The sequence below is a fragment of the Cucumis melo genome, chromosome 4, assembly GCF_025177605.1.
Source record: "Cucumis melo cultivar AY chromosome 4, USDA_Cmelo_AY_1.0, whole genome shotgun sequence".
NCBI lineage: Eukaryota > Viridiplantae > Streptophyta > Magnoliopsida > Cucurbitales > Cucurbitaceae > Cucumis > Cucumis melo.
In genome coordinates, this window is record NC_066860.1 from 3618723 (window position 1) to 3641127 (window position 22405).

Below are 22405 nucleotides of genomic sequence, written 5' to 3' on the forward strand. Positions count from 1 at the left end.
TTGGTAACATATTTTTCGATGTCATGGATGGGCCGTCGGGAACCTCTGCTCTGACATAATTAATATTCATGTATTTCCTGATACCCATGCAAGTCGTCGGAAAATATGTTACCAATTTTCGACGCCAGACGAGAATCGTTAGGAACAAGTGTCACCATGCCCAACTTCTTGTATGGGGCATCAGGATAAGTTAAATTTCTTTTTTAGTTGTGAACTATTCCCGACGCCATAAACCTAGATGTCGGAAATGTCTTCTTGTTTTTCGACGCGCTTCGTGAATCTTCGAAAAAAACGAAAGATTAAAATAATGTTTTCGACGAATTCCGACGTGTGCAAAACGGCATCGGGAAACAGGTATTTATTCCGACGTTCTAGCTTCTGACATCTAGAACCCTTCAATTTCTTGTAGTGCCAGTGCAAAGATTGACACTCTTAAACGATGGGACTTGTCAAATAGATGTTGCGCAGATATCCATAGGTTATCTAAGGTTTTGTTTTGTTACCTAAGTTATCATCAAACTTCTTCATGAATTCTCTTAGCTATTTCTAAGTACCTAAGTTCTCCTCTATCCACTAGGATTGTCTCTCTTAAAGTCAAGGGTGGCTGTTGGTAGGATGTAGACTTTGTCGGCATTGGGTCTACCAATTTAATCTCTTATATCCCTAAAGGCCTAGACTCCATGGTCTCCACCTATTTCCATAAATGTACCCATAACATCATTAAATGAAATTATTACTCAAGTACAAAAAAATTGTTTAATTTTATTGATAAAAACCATATGTGAAAAAATAGATGACATTTTTAAAAGCTTGTAAACAGTGTGTGAAATAAGTATCCTAAGTGAAGGCTATTAATTTAACTTAAACACAATAATTATTATTGTTTTAATGATGAAAATAATTAACTTATATAACCAATTTTCATCAACACATACATACCTTTTGGTATAAACATTTATTTGAACACAAATGAGAGACAAATAGAAATTTTTATTTGGTAATTTTCTCAGCATTATTAATTATCATTTTCAGATATCTTAATTGAAATTTCTGAATAATTTTTTATTTTTCGGATTTTCACATTATAATATTTTGAATTAGTTAGTTGAAAACCAAAGCCAGCATCAGTGAAAACTCATTAATACATGTAAAATACTAAAATTGTTTTTTTAAACTTCTCAAAGAAAAAAAGTCTTAATTTTTATTTTCTTAACTTGACATAAAAATCATTGGTGTTGTTTTTAATAAAGTAAATGTTAAAGTAGACTCAGTTAAAAAAAAAAAAAAAAAAGTTAAAGTGGACTCAACACTTGGAGTAAACATTTTTTTTTAAAAAAAATTAATCCTAAAATTATGATTATAATTTTTATTTGGCTTAAATATTTCAAAATGTGTTACACATGGTTTAGTTTCAATTTAGTTGTTACAAAATTTATTATTGTATTTGAATTTTTGATAGACTAATTAAAATTTGAAAATCAATTTATTTATACAGTTGTTTTTCTTTTAATGATGTAAATAGAGGTCTAATGATTTTAACTTGTAAGGGTTAATTTTTCTTATGATCTAATGTAATTCAATGAGCATTAATTTTAGAAGAAAATGTGTACTTATTTTGTGTAAAAATAAATTATAATAACAATTTTTTCATTTTGGTATAACGTATGATTAAGTTCCATGAAAAAAACAAAATAAAAAAAGAATAAAATATTTTTCCATTTAAAGAAAAACAATAATAAAAATGGAGGGATTCAATAGGAATTTCGGAGGGCCCACTTCCCAATTCCAACTCCCCACTCACTCACTCACTCACTCACTCACTCACTCACTCACTCACTCACTCACTCACTCACTTTTTTTTTTATTATTATATTAGAAATTAATAATTATTGTTTATTTCGCTGTCAAATAAAAATAAAATTGTGGGGCAGGTGCAGCTCACGTGCCTCCTCACATTGACACCACATTTAAACACTTTCATTTTCAAAGGCTGCTGCTTTATATTCTTCACAAAAACTTCCTCTTCCCTTTCTCACACTACTAATGGATTCTCTCCCCTTATTCCTCACCGGGACTCTCCTCGCTGCCGGCCTTTACTGGTTCTTCTTCATCTATGGCTCCGCCGAACGCCAAGGCAAACTTGCCGTCAACCTCTCCGGCGGCTCTATCTCCTCCGAGAAAATCCAAGACAAGTACAAACAATACTGGTCCTTCTTCCGCCGCCCTGAGAAGATTGAAACCACCGAAAAAGTCCCCGATTATGTCGATACCTTTTACAACTTAGTCACTGATATTTACGAGTGGGGTTGGGGACAATCCTTCCACTTCGCACGTCCCATTCCTGGAAAGTCTTACAAAGAAGCCACCCGTCTCCACGAAGAAATGGTCGCCGATCTAGTCAAAGCCAAACCCGGCGATCGGATCCTCGATGTCGGATGCGGCGTCGGTGGTCCGATGCGATCCATCGCTGCTCATTCCAAAGCCAATGTAGTCGGAATCACGATCAACGATTACCAAGTCCAACGTGCTAGATTACACAACAGAAAAGCTGGATTAGACTCGCTGTGTGAAGTGGTATGCGGAAACTTCTTAGAAATGCCCTTTTCCGACGAAACCTTCAATGGGGCTTACGCTATTGAAGCAACGTGTCACGCGCCGAAGCTTGAAGATGTATACTCTGAAATTTACAGAGTGCTGAAACCCGGTTCGTTATTCGTATCGTTAGAATGGGTTTCTACCGATAAATACGATACCTCAAACCCAGAGCATGTGAAGATCATTGAAGAGATTGCAAGAGGGAATGCTTTACCTGGGGTCAAATCGTACAGTGACGTTGCGAAATCGGCGAAGAAAGTAGGTTTTGAGGTTTTGAAAGAGGAGGATCTGGCCAAACCGCCGGCGCTGCCGTGGTGGGAGAGGTTGAAAATGGGGCGAGTTGCGTACTGGAGGAATCATATACTGGTGACGATTCTGGCTACGTTGAGAATCGCTCCGAAAGGAACTCTGGATGTTCATGAAATGTTGGTGGAAGCAGCTGATTATTTGACTCGAAGCGGCGATGCTGGAATATTCTCGCCTATGCATTTGATCGTTTGCCGAAAACCGGAATCCCCTAAAACTTGTTAGAAGAGTTGTCAATCAAGGCCTCTCCGGTACGGCGCTGTTTCTCACATCTTTTCTTTTTCTTGTTTCTGTTCATTATTTTACTATTATTACTTCTCTTGTTTTCGTCCTCGTCTTCGGCTAATATTAGTTTTTTTTTTTTTTTTGTTTCCTTCATGTAATTGGAATTATTATTTATAAAGAAAAAGAGAAAAAAAAATGGGTTTTTTGTTTATTATATATCTAGAAAAAAAATAAAATATTTTTAATTCGGTTCGTAGCTGTCTATTGAGTCGCGACTCGCGAGGTTTTGTCGGGAATGGCGTTCCGGTGTACTTTGGCTGCATGCAAATATTTATTTAAATCCGTAATTGTCTTCTTGAGTAAATATACAAATGCAACACAACATAAAAATTCGATTTACTTTAATTTGATTTAATTTAAATATGGAAATGTTGAGTTTTGAAGTTGTTGCGAGAGAGAAACATTGATGAAGAAAAAAACAAAGATATATATAATTTATTCGGAGATCGAGCCACGTGGGACACGTGTGGTGGGGGAAGAGTGAGCTGTACAAAGATTCTTGGGAAAGGAAAGAAACAAAGAGGATGAGACAGTGAAATAGAAATTGCAGATTTTATTTTATTAAAACATATTATTATTATTATTATTATTATTATTATTATTAAGATAATGAAGAAAGGCAAGGTTTGCACGTGACTTCAATGAGAAAAGCAATGTGCCTGTTTCCTCGTTGTCTCCCCCCCTAACCATTCATTTTTCTAATTCATTTTTGGCTATGTGACACAGCCAACTTTTGTTGTTTCTTTCCATCAATATATATCTTATTTTATTCTTGATAATAATATTTTCATCTTTTACCCAAATTCAAATTATACATAATATGATTTCTAATACACTCCTAATTATTGAACAACTTTATAATCGAAATAATATAATTAACTTTGAAGGTTGAGAGAAAGGTAAAAAAAAAAAAAAAAAAAAAATCATCATTAGAAAGAGAATTGAAGAAGAAAATGGGCAGCATTTGTTTAATGTCGCATTGCTTTGCCCTCATCAAAGTGGCTTTTACAACCTTTTTTTCTTTCTTTTTTTTTTTAATGGTTGATTTGATGTCTAAAGTATAATGAAAAGTGAATATGATAAAGAATAAGAGCTAGCTGTTATTGACATATTCTTCAAACTGCTTTTCTTAATTAATGTTATATATTATGGATTTAAATAAATATTTGCTTTTCTCAATTTAACTCCAACTTGCTTTCTGTATTTAAGTCTTTGAAGGAATTTTACTTTTATCAATTTGTTGGATCATAAGAAACCATTTCTAAATTAGCAAAGATCAAAATGGGACAACCATAAATTTATGGAACCATTGATATGTGAACGAGTGACAATTATTCCAAAATGAAAATTTTAGGTTAAATTTCAAAACGATGAATTCATATTCCTTTCTCTCTCTCTCTCTCTCTCTCTCTCTCTCTCTCTCTCTCTCTCTCTTTTTGTTCAGATTACTTTTTTTGGAGAAAATGTTATTGGTCGTAGAATTTTTATTTGGACTAATTGGACAGATTTTTCTGATTTACGTTGCGTAGGTGTTGAGAGGCAACGATCTACAATATTGTGAATGTTTTTGAAAATGTCTAAGTTACAGATTTGGTTGTTGTTGTTGCTTATTGTATTTTTTGTTTGCAATTTTCATTTGATGATTTAATTTTATTTTTCATGGTAGAATAATCAATAATCAATAATCAATATCTTTGGATAAGATTTTGTGGCATCCCTAAGATAACAAGGTATTTACATTAGTTGTTAAAATTAATTCATATTTATTTATTTAATTTAATTTACTATAAATATTCTACACATGAAAATGGCAATAATGGGACGAAAATGGACTCTCTTAGTGCAGGTGTTGTCTTTTCAAAAGAAAATTTGAATGTGACATTTCTAATTGTTAATCACGAAATATTAAAATCAAAATATTAGGTAGAATATGTATAGTTGGTCTTGGCAGAATGCAACTTTTTCAAAGTATATGTTTGATGAGGATCAATTGATGTAAACGATGCACATATGATATATATTCAGAGGACAGTGATTACACATCCAACATGTGTTTCTTTTCATTAAGTATGGAATGCACATATGTATATATAAAATATAAGAATTAGAGTATTACAAAAATCATATAACTAAACTTTAGGAAAAGAAGACACTAACTTTTAAAAATACAATTCTGAAAAAATACCAAGTAAATTTATATATATATATATATATATGTAATGGAGTTAAATTATTCTTCAAATTACAATTTTAAATGTACTGCATCGGTTTTTCAAAAATTCAAATATAATTTTAATTTTTAAAATTATATTATATTAAACTTTTTCATTTTTTTTAATAATTAAAACAAATTTCAAATAATGGGAAGAAAAGGATTTTAAAAAACAAACTAAACATTTAATTACTTTAAATTTAAACTACTGATTATAGAGGATAATATTTGTTTTATTATTTGATTTTTTATTTTTTAAAAAGATAATATTTTGTCATTCTCTTTCGGAGTCATTGACGAACAAAACATTAAGGGTGCGTTTGGGGGAAGGGTTGATTTAGGGAAGGGTTAGTGTTAAGATAAAACTAGTGTTAAGTTAAACCTAGTTTTATCATAACCCTTGTTTGGGGGAAGGGTTTAAAAAGGTAGTTTTATGATAATATGTGTTTGGGGGAAGGGTTAGGTGGGTAGTTTTATGGGAATTTTATGATAAAATGTGTTTGGGAGAAGGGTTAGGTGGGTAGGTTTATGTGGATTTTGTGATAAATTTTATTTGGGAAAATTGTTAAATGGGTTGGGTTAATTAATTTTTTATGTGGTATAATATATTTAAATTAAATTGTAAATATCATAAAAAAATTATTGCATACTTTTTTACGAAATCCTCGAATCCGTCTTATTCTCCTATTTTATTTGTTGTATGTGTAATGTTATTAAATTAATACATATAGTTGCCCAAATTAAAATAAAATTGTGAACATATTGTGATAAATTTATTACAATTAATTTTTTATAAAGATAAACATTACCAATGAGGAAAAGAAGTTCTTGACAATAGAAAATGCATAAATAGTCAACATCATACAGATAAAAACGTAAGGAAATAATAAGCAACACAGGTTAGTACAAACAGAAACTATCTCTCTATGTCTCGTAGGAGGACTCTACAGAATCCCTCTCTTTCATCCTCAGGCATGAGTACGAAACCCCGAAGGTCGTCCATACGAGACAAAAGTAGCCTTTGCAATAACGCCCTATCCAAACTCGTAAGTTCTGGCATCTCACGCAATATGCGAAAGAATTCCGTGCGTACGTGGTTGTCATTTGTAAGGTTCACTACAAGAAATCTGGCCTTTAATGTCGGTTTAAAACCGACATTAAAGGCCTTTAATGTCACTTGGCGACCGACATCTTTGCGAGCGTTATTAAAGGGCTTTAATGTCGGTTGGGCTTTAATGTCGGTTTATAACCGACATTAAAGACATCTTTAATGTTGGTTATGAACCGACATTAAAGGCCTCAATGTCGGTTATAAACTGACATCTTTGAAGGTGTTATTGAAGGCCTTTAATGTCGGTTCATCTTTAATGTCGGTGGATAACCGACATTAAATATGTCTTTAATGTCGCTTATGATACATCTTTAATGTCGTTTTTCCACCGACATTAAAGATGTCTTTAATTTTTTTTAACCGACATTAAAGTTGTCTTTAATGTCGTTTTGAAACCGACATTAACGATGTCTTTAATGTCATTTTTTCAAATTTATTTTTATTAAATCCTTACATTATTGTTCATTTTGTATGACACCAAATAGTTAAAAATGAAATCTTTTACTTGTACATATACAAAATGAAATCTTAATAATGTGTACATTTATATACAACTTGGATCCAAACACAGAAATTATGAAGCTTAATTATTACACTGATCATCCTTTGAAAAAAAAAAGAAAAAGAATATATTGAGAGAGCAATAACTAAAACTGCAACTAATAGCAAACTAGAACGCTTCACAAATGACTAACTTCAAGATCTTGTCACAAAGATGAGGGTCTGGCTAATTGTACTCACTTGCAACCATTTCTTCTATTGCAGGCATTTGTTTAGTGATAACTCCCTGTAAAAGACATCAAAACAGAAAAACCTTGTAATCCAAAACTTCGAATGAATTATAAATTTGTTGTTTTGTTTTGCACATGCATTTGTGCACTTCCGTTGGCAGGTGCACATAATGATGTGAAAAACAAATGCAACCCTAAACAGAAGAAAACAAACTTTTACCTGTCTTGTGCAGCTCTAGATTCAACAGAAAGTGCAACTTGCCAATCATTAAACAAATTAGGATACTCCTCTGGATCAGTAGCTACTTCCAGAGCTTCCTCTATCATACCTCGTGCTTCCAAGAAACGGGCCACACTAGCAAAGAACAGGATCAATTATCATACACCAAACTTTACTAGAAAGAAAAGTTGAAATCCATCGGGCACAACCAAGAACAAACTCCCACTCCAAGACTTTGGAATATACATACCACGCAAAAGATAGAGAAATCCCCAAGAAGCAAAAAGTTTGAGTATGAAAACAAGAGCCCTTGGATATTCAGAATATTTTAGCACGTAAGGAGATAGTAAATACCCAAGAAGCAAAAAAAAAAAAAAAAACGAAACAAAAAAGAAAAAATAAAATAAGTTCTTTTAAAAGACAACCCAGGGTATGAGGGCCCATCGATTCAAAATATTTCAGGTACAGATATCCCATAAATTTCCATATGGTTAAATACTATAAGATTTTCCATTTGAAATATTGTCAAATGTTAGGTGTTGAATTAAACATTCAAGGGGGAAACTGAAGAAACAAAACACAGAAAGGGAAAAGGAAACAAACAACACAAATGAATCTCAGACTGCATCAGAACTTGCAGGAACCATCCACAACCATGGAAACAAATAATGGGGTAGTACCTTCATATCCAAACAATCCTAGCTTATCATGTACAAGCTAGGCTAGAAAGAAAATATTATTGAACAGCAAAATATTCTCAACACTTCAATGAAAAACTTTAAACTCTTTGGACTATTACCTGTTACGATGCTCTTTGGGAATTGAAGGTAAGATTTCGTTGGCTCTTTCATAGTCCCCACGCATTACAAGGGTCTTAACACTTCAATGTGTATCCAACGACACTGCATCACAATAAATACCATCAAACTTCTGAACACAGCTCATATCGAATCAAGATTCCATGACTCTACGAAAAGGACTACAGTTTCCATACTTGAACTCTTTGTCTATCAAGTAGACCCGACTTTGGCTGGCAAGATATCCAAGCAAATACATGGGTCGATCCAAATGGAACATTGTGGTTACCTGAAATTATGATGTTATTTATCAAGTTAGATTTTGGCCATTAATCCGTACATATAGAAACGACTTTTAAGGCAATGCATCAATCCGTACATATAGAAATACATCAAAACAATGATGCAGTGAGAAGCAAGATTCAGATCCATATTGTGTAAGGAAAACAATTGAACTTCATCGACTTCTTAACGGCATAACAACTATTCTTACATGGTTAACAGAGTTCCTCCATAGATGTGCTCGACTAACAATGGAACAACATAAAATAATGATAGTTCCTTACTTTTCATGGATGTACAGACCACCTAAGTAGAACATAAGTTAGTAAATAGAAAATATAGGAAGAATCCACTAATAAATACATGATTCAACATCAGCTTTAGCATAAACAATATGCACATTCATGGGGGTTCAAAGTAGAAACAATGAAGTTGCATTACAACACAGTTAAATAAAAGATACCCCACATTATTAGGAATGTTTACATTAGCATATGACTCCAACACATTACAAGTAAGTCATTGTCCATACTGCAGCAGGCCCTAAGTTCGCAAAAAAAAAAAAAACCATACAAGAAAATCCGAGGTAAAGTACTCCATATCATTACTAAATACATTTCCTAACTCTTTTTATTTTTATTTTATTATCCTTTAATCAAATACAGTTGTGTACTCCATGAGTCTGAATTTTGTTCTTTTTTTTTTTTTTTTGAGAAACCAAAGCCAATAATCACTCTCAAGTGAACACAGTTGAGAAAATACAGAGTTTGTAGAGGAAAAAAAAACAGATCTCTAACTGTGTTTTGTTTGTTTGTTTTTTCATGGATTATGACTGTAGAAAGGAAATGGCTAGTTTATCAAAAGGAGATGTGTTGATAATTTTCATGCAGGCCATTCTGGAGTTTGTACAAACTAATTATATTGCAAAGTAGTTGAATGCTCTTAACTTAATTCAGATTATATTTACTTTGATGGGTTTTTTTTTTTTTTTGTATGTGTAAATGAAATTAAAAATGCAGGTCTACATTTGGTTGGAATGCTTATGGGGTAGGGGTTAAGTATACATCAGCAACTTTAGGAGCTGCAGCCTTCAATTGTATTCCTGTCACCACTTTCTTATTTGCTCTTATTTTAAGGTACATTCACATTTTATTATCTTAATTTATTTACCTTTTCCCTAAATGTTGTAGAGCAAAAGAAAATAAGCTACAGCTGCCTCTCATTATAGTGTCCAAATTAGCCATTTAACGGTTTCTTTTGTTGCTTTTGCTCTAAACCTCTTTAGACTAGAGATTCTTGTCTTGGCTAATAAATCCGAGATCATTAGTTAACCAAGAGGCACCCAAAACATTAGAACAAAACTAGCCCGAAAGTATAATAAATGAGTCATTGAGGTCGTAATATGAAGTAAAAACTTGGTTATTAAACAAGGGCCGCCAAGATGAACTGCAGGACAGGGAATAAAAAAGAATGTCATCTAAATTCAGGACTAAACTATTGGCCTAATCTTAGCCATCCAATGTGTTGAGTGTGATGTATTTTGGGTTAGGTACTGAGATTATCACAGAATTAATAATGAAAAAGATTGAGATTCAGAAACCCAATTTCAAGCCAAAATAGAAACTTGCCTGATCAATGAAGAAATCGAAGTATTGCTTGAAGTGATTACGGATCATGTGTTTTCCAGTAGAGAGAAAATAGACAAGATCATAGGATTGAAGTGCAGAGTAAACAAATCCAATAACATTCACTGCCATACAGTACCTACAAATTTAATGAAATTCCCCAATTGAATCAATTTTAGAATATCCAATTCAATTGAAGTTAGAAGGAAATTGCATAAGAAATTTCAATAGGAAGAAATGGTTTCATTGAACGAATTGATTACCGGAATTCCTTATAGCGATAGAATGAATCCAAAGCCCAGCCCTGATCCTTATCAGAAGCCATAACCGAAACCGAGACCAAACAGAAGGCAAATCCACAAATTCTAAACCCTAACAAGATCTTCTTCCTCAATTCCTCCTTCTTAATTTTCTTAATCGATAAACTCTCCATCAACTTCCGTCCTCGCCCAACCTTACCCCCATCGGCACTCTCTACATCGCCATCGCCATCACTATCGCTAACCTCTTCCACCTTCCGCACCCCCTGTATTTCAGTATCCACCTTCGTCACAACAATCGGCTCAGATGGCTGCGCGCGGTTGGCTGCTACAGGTCTGGGAGATGGAGGATTAGCGGAGGCGACTTTAACTAATTCAAATTGGCTCTCTTTGAATCTACTGATAATCTCCACGCTCTTCATCAAATTCTCCATTGCGCTGTTATCGTACATTCTAGATCCATGGCCAGGGGTTCCTTTAGCCTTGATTATCAACTACCATGGCGATCTGTCGGCGTAAAAAACCCTAAACTCATCTCTCGGTGAAGCTTGTCCTTCATCCATCATAAACCCTACATTCAACTCCTTGAACTCCTTCGACTGAACGAACTTCGCAGCTCCATCAAAACCCCCAATCTCCATCGGACAGGGATGAAATCCCGGTTTCTGAGATTCCAAATGGAAAAATGATCCATACCAAGTCACAAGAAGAAGAGGCTTACCTGGACCGAACTCGAGTGCCTGCATATGGAGACCGATTTCTTGTGCTTGAGATCTGAGGAAGGCGACGGCGGAGGCGTAATCGGGATCTGGATGTGCGGTTTAGATTCTGAGGTAGCGTTGAAAGCGAGAGACCAGACAATCTTGATCGGATTCATCATCAACGTACTGCGAATGGCTGAAAAGGAGAGAAAATGAAAGGAGAAGAAGATAAAGAGTAACTGAAAAGAAGCGATAGTGAAGACGGAAGTTCGACATGGGCTGTGCCGGTGGTTGCGGTGGTCAAGTAGTTCAAGTAAGTGGTAGAGCCGGTCGGAAAGTGATGAGATTGAGCAGCTATCGAAGAAGAGAGGGAAGAAAGTGATCGAGATTGAGAAGGGTGAAAGAAATTTGAGAAAGATGAAAAATAGTGTGGGGAGGGTTTGAGAAAAGAGTAAAGTAAGAGAGAGAAAGTTGAATTTTTACAAAATTAAAAAATAAAAATAAAAATAAAATAAAAATGGGCTTTAATGTCAGTTCTAAAAAAGCAGGGTGTTTAATGTCGATTTTAAACCGACATTAAAGCTCTATCTTTAATGTCGGTTTAAAACCGACATTAAACATCCGCCTTTTGAAAAACGACATTAAAGCCCATTTTTCATTTTTTTCACCCGACATTAAAGACTAGATTTCTTCTAGTGGTTGCGTGCTGGCCACTCCGCAATCTGCCTGAGTTGCTCGTTTGTTTGGTCGAGCGCCAGATGTATAGCTTCTACATCGAAGTCTCGCTGACTTCCCCTCTTCCTCTTCGATCCACTTGATCCGATCCTACCCTCTGAAGCGCGAGAAGGTCGAGATGCACGTACATTGTCCTGCGAGATGTCAACTCCCTGGCTGTACACGGGCGGGAAGTCCTCGTTTCCATCCCCCATATCAAATCTGTCATATCCCCCACCAGGCTCGTTAGACCCCACGTCCGCGAATGTCTCAGCGAACCGACCGGTCGCCCTATCGCGACCAAATACATATGTAAGCTCGTCGTAATACGGGAATGGTTTGTTCAGGAGTCCTTTCGCTGCAGGATGCGACTGCGGGCACAAAAAAAATATGACGTGTGAGTACTAATTGAAAAATTGTTTACGCGGTTCTTCACGTTGTATGATGCGGTTCTTCACGTCGTGAGCGAGGACGTGCAAGAACATTGCTACCATTTCCTCAACATCGACAATTTCAGTTGAAGAAAGACCAGCGACATTTCTAAGTAAATGGCATAGAATTGCGAATGTTCGCCTATCCATCCGCGTGCTTTGCCGACACACAAGATCTGACTCGTGTATCATGTGAAAGTAAGCAAGCTCCCTAATTCTATGGCGTGTATCGGGCGGTGTATGTGGGAGACGCTTATTGTTGTTCATTAATAGCTCCAACGTTAGTAAAATCTGACGTTGGGCCAACGTGAATGCAGTTAGAACTCCAATAAGTGTTTGTTCATCCATTACAATGTATGTAAAGTTCCCTAAAAACATGTACTATTTAAATTAGTACAATATCGATATATTGTGAAAAGATATGTAAACTTAGTAATATCCATATTTAGTAAAACTATAAACATAGAACAAAAAAATTAGATTATGACTGACGAGAACATTGAAAACCGAACAATAGTTTGGAATTTGTAATTTGAAATTATGACTTATAATTTTATTTTATTTTCAACAATTTTTACAATCTATTTTAGTTCTAAAATAAGTATTTTAAAAATAGAAATAAAATTGGTTGAAAAAAAAAAATTCAACAAAACATAAAGAAGGTTAAAATAAAAGAAAAAAGTTTGTGGTTAAAACATCTTAATAAGTTTGTGGTTAAAATACAATTTCATACAAATGTGTGAGAATAAAATAACTTTAGAAATAGTTGAAGTTTCAAAAGTATAAAACTAAATATAAAAATTGTTATTAAATGAGGCTTAAGAACATTAGAATCGAGAATAGGAAAAATGTTTGAAAATCACCAACATTTATTTTCTTTCTTTAACGTCACAATATGCTACATAACCTATTTTCTTTTTTCTTTTTAGGAAAAAACCTATTTTCAATGTATATATATTTTTGAACTAAATTTTAAATTTTTAGATGAAGAGAATATTTTGAACTAATTTTAAATTATTTAGAATCTATATGAATTTTTTTATGACTTCTATATTGCTCATAATTACTAATCTCAATATTTGATCTTTAAATATAAATGAACAAAATACCAAATATTTGAAGTGAAATAAATAATATATCATTTCTCTTTTTTTATGAAACAAATAAATACATTTTCCTTGTTTTAATAATTTTTGTTTTAATTATTTGTTGGTAGAAAAATAAAAGTTAGAATTTATGTTTAAAACGTTTTGGACTAAATTATTAAAACAAAAAATGTCATTAAACGTGTCTACTCCTAAATTTTCAAAGCTTCAAACACATTTGTACAAACTTTATTACTATATAGAAAAAAAATTGTTAAAAAACAGAAAATTAATAGGATACATTATGTAACAAAATTAAATCGAATGTTCTATATACATATTATAAACGAAACAAAATGTTAATTATAAAATTATACAAAACCAGAAAAAAAATGAACAAAAATAAAATACATTATCGAAAGCCTACAAACGGCTATTACAAGAGTACCTCTTCAAATAATTTCGAACTCCTTCGTCGCAACGTCCTACATAAGAGAAGAAGATGATTATTATTTGTAATTAAAACACAATAAAAAACGTATGAAAAAAAAATAAGTAAACATACCTTTTTATGACGAAAAATTAAACTCCAAATGAAGATTGAATCGGGAAACCGTAAGAATAAGATTAATTTTAATTTAGTAGCCTCAGAGTTTTGATTCCATTCAAAATAATGAATGGAATTCCATCATAGTTATAGAAAAAAAAATAAAGGACAGAAAGGTATAGAAAACATATCGCAAAAACCATATACTAAAAAGACATGGAAGAGACAACCTACATGGTAACGGTAATGAATACAAAAGATAAGTTACAAGCACAGAGAGGGTACAAAAGATACATGGTAACAGTAAAGAAGAAGAGGACTTACAAAATATAACTTAGAACCACAGAGATGATACAAAGAGGGAGAAGAATGCAGTGAATCAAAAGAGGAAAGGTGGCAATATATAGGGGAAAGATGGGGCAAGTTGAGAGGACTTGGAGGGAGGTAAACAAAAATATAAAGACCAAAATACCAAAGTACAGCCAACTATCAATAAAATACAGGCCCTGTCTCTCTGCTACAATTGACATAAAGTATAGCATAGTCAAAGGCTATATACTGAAACCTATACCAAAACCATACCCTACAAAAACATGGAAGAGACAACACTGGACAGAAAGGAAGAAGAGACAACACTGGACAGAAACAATACAGACAAATAAATTAACAATGTAACAATACAGACAAATAAATTTTGTAAATTAAAGTAAATGAAAGTAAATGAACAGAACAATAAAACAGAATAGAAGGATTGTAATAAATTTTGTAAGCAAATGTGAAGTCAAAACCATACACTAAAAAGACATGGAAGAGACAACACTAAAGCAATAAGACATGGCAAAAGAATACAGAGAATACATATAGAGAACAATACAAGAATTGAAAAAAAATGTAACAAATTTTTAAATGAAACAATTGTACAGAGAGAGGTAAGAATAAAACAATTGTAAAAAAATACAACAATTGTAAGAAAATTGGTAAGAATACAGAGAAGACATGTTACACAAATTCAGTATTACACAAATTCGAACTCATCATGGCCGGAACTACATACATTCATTACAAAATAACACATAGGTAAAGAATACAGAACACAGAATACATAAGTAAACAATACAGAACAGACAACACATAGGTAAACAATACAGAACACAAAACATATAGGTAAACAATACAGAACACACAACACATAGGTAAACAATACAGAACACACAAGACATAGGTAAAGAATACAGAACACATAACACATTGGTAAAGAATACAGAACAATTCAGCACAAATTCGAACTCATCATCGGCTTTAAAAAAAAAGTGGATTGAGAACTCCAAACCTCCCTACCAAGCTCCAATGGCAGAGTGAAGAATCTGTCCTATTGCCAATCGAAAGACCCGAGAGCATAATCGAACCACGGCGGCAAGGAGGTTTGAAGGAGGCAAAACCCACGATTCCAAAAAGGAAATCGTGTTCGGAGCCAACGAAATCGTCGGCTTCAACGAACACAGAAGTCCTTTCAGAGTGAGAGAGACGGATGAGAGAGATTTAGAGAGAGATTCGGCGTAACGAAATCCGGTTTCATCGCGAAAACGCAAGGGCATAATGGATTAAAGGATGAAGACAAAATTATGAACATTCGTTGAGGGAGAAGACGAAAGGAACAAATGGATTAAAGGATGAAACGGAAAAAACCAAAATCGACCGGACAAAAGAGAACGAACACAAACCCTAGAAAAGTTGAGAGAGAAGACGAAACGAACGAATGGATTAAAGGATGAAACGAAAAAAACCAAAATCGACCGGACAAAAGAGAACGAACACAAACCCTAAAAAAGTTGAGGGAGAAGACGAAACGAAACATGGATTCGTTGAGGGAGATGACAGAAAGAAGAGAAAAAGGAAAAAATTTCGAAGAAGAAGGGTTGAGGAGAAGATTGAAATCGGTTTGAAGGAAGAAATCGAACACGGATTGTGGGGAAGGACGAAACCGGATTCACGAAAACGGGAACACGCGTATCGCCGTTCAAAGGGGAAGAGGAAATCGTGTTAAGGAAACCCTAAAACTAGGATTTCCTTAACATTGGGCCCAAACGGGGGTTAGGGTTGGGCTAACCTAACCCCACAGCCCAAACCCTAACCCCAAACAGCCCCTAAATGTTGATTCTTTTCATGTATAGCAAAATGACCTACTTATTTTACCAATATAACAAATTAAAATAAAATAAATATTTTATTACAATTAAAAAATCACTATATTATAAATTTTTTAAAATAATGAATATAAAGTTTAATGTGCGTATGTTTCTCGACTAGTTTTATATAGATTTGTAGATAATTAAAATTATGGTTCCATTTAACTTTGTAACCCTCCTTAATATTTAGCTAATTTTACAAATTATATTTATAATAATTAATATTGATAAGAGGAAGAAATTTTAATTCATGGAAATTAACTTGATTCTTTTAATTTGTAGCGTAGGTGTTACGATTTCTAATTTTTATCATTTGATTCTTTCTTCCAAAGACATACATTAAATTTTAATTCTTAGTTACGCTTGCTGATCTTTTTGGATGATTTATTTTGGGCATGATGATTCCTTTGGAAGAAACAACTTTCGAACTTGATGATCTTCGTATAAATTATAAGTCTTTGGACTTATATATTGATGTTCTTAGATGATCAGCTTTGAGACTTAATGATCTTTCAATTAGATGATTGATGTTAAACTTGTTGATTAGTTTGAATCGAACTTTGACTAGTTATAATCGGATTGGATCGACAACTAGCTTGTTGATAGAGTTGGATTCGCCTATGACTTTCTGATCAAGTTGGATCAACCTTTAACTTGTTGTTAGGGTTGGATCATTGGCTTGTTGTGATCGGGTTTGATTGACCTTTGTCTTATTGATTTTGGTTTGGATCGATTTCTATCTCTCGTTGAACTGCTTGTATCAACTTATAGTTTGTTGATGAACTTGGGCTAGCCCTTGTTTTGTCGATAAGTTTGGATACTTCTCAAGCTTGTTAATTTACTTGGATCGACCTTTCAAGTTTTTTACTTCAATTAAAACTTTAAAGAGTTTTCAGATCTTTATAATAGCGACAATCGATCTCTGGAGCTTTAGTCAATCATAATTTTAAAATATGTATTTTGATCTTTAAAACGTCAGTGAGTTGTTTTCTTTAAATCTTTAAAACTTTAACCTTTGGAGTTTTAGTTTTTATAATTCCAATCTTTAGTTCTTCCAAACCCATGGAAATGAAGGATAAAATTTCTATTTATAGAGCATCCAGTCCATGGGCCTTACGAGGGTTTGCGCATGATTATTGGTCTGTGGATTCAATCCCAACTAAGAACTCGTTCTAATTGACTTAAGTAAAAATGTTTTTAATAAATACATTTCTTTAAACACTTCCTATAAAATGAGTTTAAAATTTAAACACATACGTATTTTGTTTAAATATTTTTATAAGATCATAATTTCATTTAGTTTGTCATATACTTAATATATTGACGTCTTCCAAAGTCAAGGGTCATAGCCCACAGACAAGCCCATGCCCATAGAGTATCAAAATGAGGCTGAGGGAAGTGCACTTTCTAGAAAAGATATCAATTTCTCAAGATTTTGGTCGACCAATTATGAACCGATGAATATATACCAATCGAGAAATAGTTGAGCCAAACTTGGATTAGCACCTTGCAATCATGAGTGTAAGAAATGTCCGTGATAATACCTTCACTTTACCACCGGAAAGGAGAGTAGGTAATTCCAAAGGAGAGACTCACTTTTTCTTTTTTTTTTTTTTTTTTTTTTTTGTTTCGTTGAACTAAATATTCCTTCTATTAACAAGAGGCTCATTGAGATCTGGAGAACAACAACAACACTAGCAACAAAGTTTGAGTACCCGCATTACGAAGAAGCAAGAACATAGCAAGAACAACTAAAGTTATTGCAGTATACAAATTTGGACACTCCTTGTCATTTAGAAAGGCATGTTTGCTTTTGTTCTTCATAATCTTTAACTTGGAATATTGTACAATCAAATACAGCATGCCACATTCAATACTTTGCAATAATATTATAATTCAAATTTGAATTCCAAATATAATGATAATGATAATAATAAGAGGAGGGCTTTTGTGTCTGTGATGTCACTTCAATGAAATTAATTTAAACAGTTGAATATTCTATATTTGCATGCCATTTTTTGACCAATTTTTTGTTTGTCATTATTTTTCATATGATTAAGTCAATATCTCTCATTTTCACCTTAGACAGCTTGCAATAATTAAACAATAATCTGTTCTTATCTAATTCCTAAGAAATCAATTTCAAAACATGATAAAACTCCGTTAATGTATTTTGGTCCATTTACCTTTTTTGTTTTTGTTTTTTTAAAATTATTTCTTCATTTTTAGTATTATTTGTATTTCTTGAAAGTTACCATTTTTTATCCTCTAAAAAATATGATGGTAATAAATACAAAGTCAATGGAATTTTCGGGGGAAAAAATTAATTTTTTTTTTCTTTATAAAAAAATGTTTTCAAAAAATTATTGTTTATCCGTTATTAATTAAATATATTAATTTAATTATCTTCACTTTTCATTTATTAATTCTAAGATTCAAAGCTTTTGCTTAAAATAAAGGAGGGGTATTTTCGTAATTTTATTCGAGATATGTCTCTTAAGTGAAGAGGCCAACATGACCGTTATCTATTATCTATCTGTTGACTTTTGAAAACCCACAGTGATCCTCAATCCATTGGGAAGAAATCCAACAATTCATCTTCGTAATATAATTTGAAGATTATTTTATAAATAAAATTCAATTTATTTTTTATTTTTAAAATATTGAAGGTAGTTATTATGGCAAATTGCAAAATCTATACGGTCGGAATTATAATATCACCTCTGAACTTTCAATAGCAAGAGTTGTGCCACCAAATTTCTAAAAATGTTACAATCGGATATGCTCAAGCTCACAATAATTGTAAAAGTGTTACAATATTTGACCCATGTTGTCATGAATAAAATCATCATCTTAACCAAACTGCAAATGAAATATGTATTAAGTTTTTTCTGTTATCGTTTTCTTTGTTTTGTTAAACTAACAATATTTGAACTCGTGATCAAATTCTCTTTTTAAATGTTAGTAAAATGTGAATTACAAATTATAGAAATGTATTTATTTTATAACTTTTAACTATTAATTTTAAATGGTAATCAAAACATCTTAAATTATTAAAATTTAGTTGTATATTTCAACACTTCGATCTACGTTTCTTTTTAATACTAATTTCCTATTTCAGAATCGTATTTTATCGAATTCGCAGCGTTAATTTTGAAGTGTTGAACACTTGCTTACATTATTTGTTTCATCACATTCTAATTTTAGTTAAAACTTTGAAATTAAGATTTAATTAAGACTTTCTTTTAATATAATTTAGAAGTTTTTGTTCAATAGTAATATAATCTCACTAATAAGAGTTTCAATAATGATGAGGTGTGAATCATATATTTCACCTTTATGTAATTATTAATATTTTATCCATGGAATTATGTTTGGATTAAACTTTTAGAGCTTACTTTATTTGGATTAAATAAATTTAAAAATTTAAAAACCATATCATAGAAGGTTAAATTTTGGATCATCACATATTGTTGTGTAATTTGTTAAATAAAGATGAAATTACCATAGGGATCAAAATTTGAAACTGAAACTAATTAAGAAGATTAGACCGATACACCCAAGTAGTTAAAATTAAAATAAAAGGCATAAGGTGACAAATCTAAGTTTTACAACGATGTTACGTGTTATCATCATGATGGTTGAAACAAATAAATTTAAGTTTTTGAAATACTAAATAAGTTTAAGTTCATAGACCAACCAAACTCAAACTCACAAATGATAATTTATAAAAGCAAAAAGGTTTTTTTATTTGAAGAGTTAAAAAATTTACACTAAATTTTCAACTAATGATAGGACTCCCAAAGTTAAAGCACTCGAAGCTAATTAATTACCCTTCAAAATAAAAGTACTTAAATACATTCACACCCTGAACAAGGTAATAATATGATAATACTATAAATCAAACCGTACCAACATAAATCGATAAACTTCATAAAACACATTTGAACAAAAACCTAACACAAATACATGTATTACCTAAAATCAATATCAATCCAGAAATTAATACTCTGTAAGTGTAAAGTTGCCGATTAATTTCCTTTTTCTTTACGGAAAATGAAATTTGCCATTCTAGATTTATATTCAAATATTCTTACATTCCTTTCTTTTGGGGTAAAAATACAAAAAGAAAAAAGAAAAAAAGCAAAGGAGTATAGTATCATTTTTGTTTGACAATGGTTGAGCTGAGTTGAAGAGGTGTTGGGGGAACTACGGTTCTTCTCTTCCATATATTTACTGCTTTTCTCGGTTGAAATGGCCCTACTTCTTCACCAATCCACACCGTTCTCCGCTCCTCTCCCTCCACCTCATCCTCCGGAGCAATCTGTGCTGTCCAATCAAAATTCGCCAAAGCCCCACGTCCACTCGAGAATCTCTTCATCTGATTCACCCCCGGCGCTCTCTCCGGCAACGGCGCTTTCCCCGTCTGAGCCCCCGCCACGCTGGATTTTGCCCTCCCTTGTACTTTCCCACCTGTAAAAATTCTCTTAATCCTCGACGGCGGAAGCCGATTTTTGGACTCAACCGTCGCCGCAGCCGTCTTAGCCAAGTCCTTCAACTTCTTCTTGTGCTTGATTTGGCCGATGCACGACACCTTCGGCGACGTAGGCTCCGGCGTTTCGAAACCGGAGTTATTGGATTTGGTAATTCGCGCATCCCGTGGTATGATCGAAAACTTCATCGGACCGGAAAATCCTCGACCGGCGAGTGGTCGAGTTTCCCTACCGGGACTGACCGGTGGGTTGTGGAAATTAACGGCGGAGGCGGCTCTGGGAAGAAATTTCATGAATTTGGATTTTGGATTGGAGGAATGTTTTTCCATGATCATTTATGTGTAGATTGAAATTGTTGAGGGTGTAATTATATATATGTAATTAATAAAGAGTTGGTTTTTATGGAAATCAGTTGACATTTATTTATTTAGTTAAACAAGGAATTGACAAAGGCTACTTCCGTCATCTTTGCTTTGGTCAAACGAGAAACGTCGGACCAAGAAAACTTCTCCGGCTAACTGCTATTTGGTAATTTTCGATCACTTATATAAAGAAAAACAACCAAAAACATTATTCACTACTTTCTTTTCTTTTCATTTTTCACCCTTTAATAAATAAAATTCTATGACACTCCTAAATCTATCCAATTTTAAATTGTTAATATTTTATTTAAGATTCAATAGAATTTGAAATTTTGTAATATTTTATAAATATTTTTATGATTTTAACTGTTATTTATGATAGATTATATTTTTTTTTCCACGTGTGTATATATACCTCTACAAATAAAAGAAGGAAAGAATATATAATTTTTGTCTATGTTAGGCTTACAACTTTTTGTCTATGTTATACCTTAGAAAATAAAATCCTATCTCTTATGTTTTAAAAATTTTACATTTTTATTTTTTGTATTTAAATTTTGCATTTGATTTTAATTTAGTTTTTAATTTTGAAATAATACAATTTTATATTTTAAGTTTGAATTTTGATTCAAAATCTACACTTTTAAGCATAATTTTCAATTAATATATTAGCGTAATTGATGTATAAAAATTAGGAGATTAGAGTGCTGCTTTTGATTTAGGATAAAAACATTCAATTTAATAATATTCACTTTTACTATATAGTGTTAGTGCATATTTAATTAATTTAATAGAATTTTAAAAATTATCATTAAATAATTTTAACTTTACATTATTAAATTTCATTTTAAATTTTCACTTTATAATTATTTCAAAAGGTCACATTATTCTCAAAAAAAAAAAATTAGTATTTTGTAAAATATTATAACTAAAATTTGAAATTTAAAACCATAGTATCAAATAAAGACGAACTTCAAGAATAAAACAAAAACATCTCGATATCTAAGGACTAAGTTGGTATTTTCCTAAAATTTAAAAACATCCAAAATTTGTTGACAAAAAATTTACTTTTCGTCCATAAAAGAAATAAGATAAAGCAAGGTTCAACTCACTATTATTTCATATCTATAAATAAGATTAATAAATTCTTGACAATAAAAAAATAATATTTTCAAATATAATAAAATGTACAAAAATGTATAAAATAAAAAAAAATTAAACCTATCCGTTTTATTTCTTAATTTATTACTATTATTAATAATAATTAGTTGTACGTAGTTGTCAAGTTTTGCAATTGGATTATGAATTCGAGAGGTTCCTGTGATGTTCCAAATTTTATTTTCCCCATCTCAGTCATCAAGAAGCCAATATTGAATGAATTTAATGTCAATTTTATTTTGTATTTTAATTCAAAAAAATACCTTTTTTTTTTTTTTTTGGTTCTCGAGAAGTTAAATTAAGA

General features: G+C 32.3%; 4 protein-coding genes across 6 annotated transcripts; 1 reads left to right on the forward strand and 3 right to left on the reverse strand.

Annotated features, from left to right (window-relative positions):
* Positions 1 to 1871: 1871 nt before the first annotated feature.
* On the forward strand, positions 1872 to 3337 carry LOC103503852 (24-methylenesterol C-methyltransferase 2). Its single transcript, XM_008468231.3, has one exon. The coding sequence runs from the start codon at positions 2044 to 2046 to the stop codon at positions 3124 to 3126; it is 1083 nt and encodes a 360-aa protein (XP_008466453.1). The 5' UTR covers positions 1872 to 2043; the 3' UTR covers positions 3127 to 3337.
* Positions 3338 to 7030: 3693 nt separating this feature from the next.
* Positions 7031 to 8549, reverse strand: LOC127149023 (coatomer subunit beta'-1-like). 3 transcript variants are annotated; one of them, XM_051083675.1, is made up of 4 exons: positions 8455 to 8549; positions 8260 to 8362; positions 7461 to 7595; positions 7031 to 7296 (listed from the first exon to the last, which is right to left on the reverse strand). In XM_051083675.1, the coding sequence occupies exons 2-4, from the start codon at positions 8322 to 8324 to the stop codon at positions 7266 to 7268; spliced, it is 231 nt and encodes a 76-aa protein (XP_050939632.1). In that variant the 5' UTR covers positions 8325 to 8362; positions 8455 to 8549; the 3' UTR covers positions 7031 to 7265. The 3 variants fall into 3 exon arrangements, 2 of the variants coding, with proteins under 2 accessions (XP_050939632.1, XP_050939633.1); XR_007820226.1 differs by lacking the exons at positions 8260 to 8362; positions 8455 to 8549 and adding an exon at positions 7711 to 7737; XM_051083676.1 differs by lacking the exon at positions 8455 to 8549 and having other exon boundaries at positions 8260 to 8443.
* A 1567-nt stretch (positions 8550 to 10116) lies between these two features.
* On the reverse strand, positions 10117 to 11297 carry LOC103499311 (CASP-like protein 4A1). The gene is made up of 3 exons (XM_051083677.1): positions 11146 to 11297; positions 10428 to 10760; positions 10117 to 10303 (listed from the first exon to the last, which is right to left on the reverse strand). The coding sequence occupies exons 2-3, from the start codon at positions 10595 to 10597 to the stop codon at positions 10132 to 10134; spliced, it is 342 nt and encodes a 113-aa protein (XP_050939634.1). The 5' UTR covers positions 10598 to 10760; positions 11146 to 11297; the 3' UTR covers positions 10117 to 10131.
* Positions 11298 to 19964: 8667 nt separating this feature from the next.
* Positions 19965 to 21003, reverse strand: LOC103503853 (uncharacterized protein At1g76070). Its single transcript, XM_008468232.2, has one exon. The coding sequence runs from the start codon at positions 20914 to 20916 to the stop codon at positions 20248 to 20250; it is 669 nt and encodes a 222-aa protein (XP_008466454.2). The 5' UTR covers positions 20917 to 21003; the 3' UTR covers positions 19965 to 20247.
* Positions 21004 to 22405: the final 1402 nt, after the last annotated feature.

Coding starts and splice junctions, on each gene's coding strand:
- LOC127149023 (XM_051083675.1), bottom strand. CDS start 8,324: ATGCGTGGGGACTATGAAAGAGCCAACGAAATCTTACCTTCAATTCCC. Junction 7,596..8,259: donor CCCAAAGAGCATCGTAACAG/GTAATAGTCCAA, acceptor GTTCTTTGCTAG/TGTGGCCCGTTTCTTGGAAG. Junction 7,297..7,460: donor TCTAGAGCTGCACAAGACAG/GTAAAAGTTTGT, acceptor TGTCTTTTACAG/GGAGTTATCACTAAACAAAT.
- LOC103499311 (XM_051083677.1), bottom strand. CDS start 10,597: ATGGAGAGTTTATCGATTAAGAAAATTAAGAAGGAGGAATTGAGGAAG. Junction 10,304..10,427: donor TATCGCTATAAGGAATTCCG/GTAATCAATTCG, acceptor TTAAATTTGTAG/GTACTGTATGGCAGTGAATG.
- LOC103503853 (XM_008468232.2), bottom strand. CDS start 20,916: ATGATCATGGAAAAACATTCCTCCAATCCAAAATCCAAATTCATGAAA.
- LOC103503852 (XM_008468231.3), top strand. CDS start 2,044: ATGGATTCTCTCCCCTTATTCCTCACCGGGACTCTCCTCGCTGCCGGC.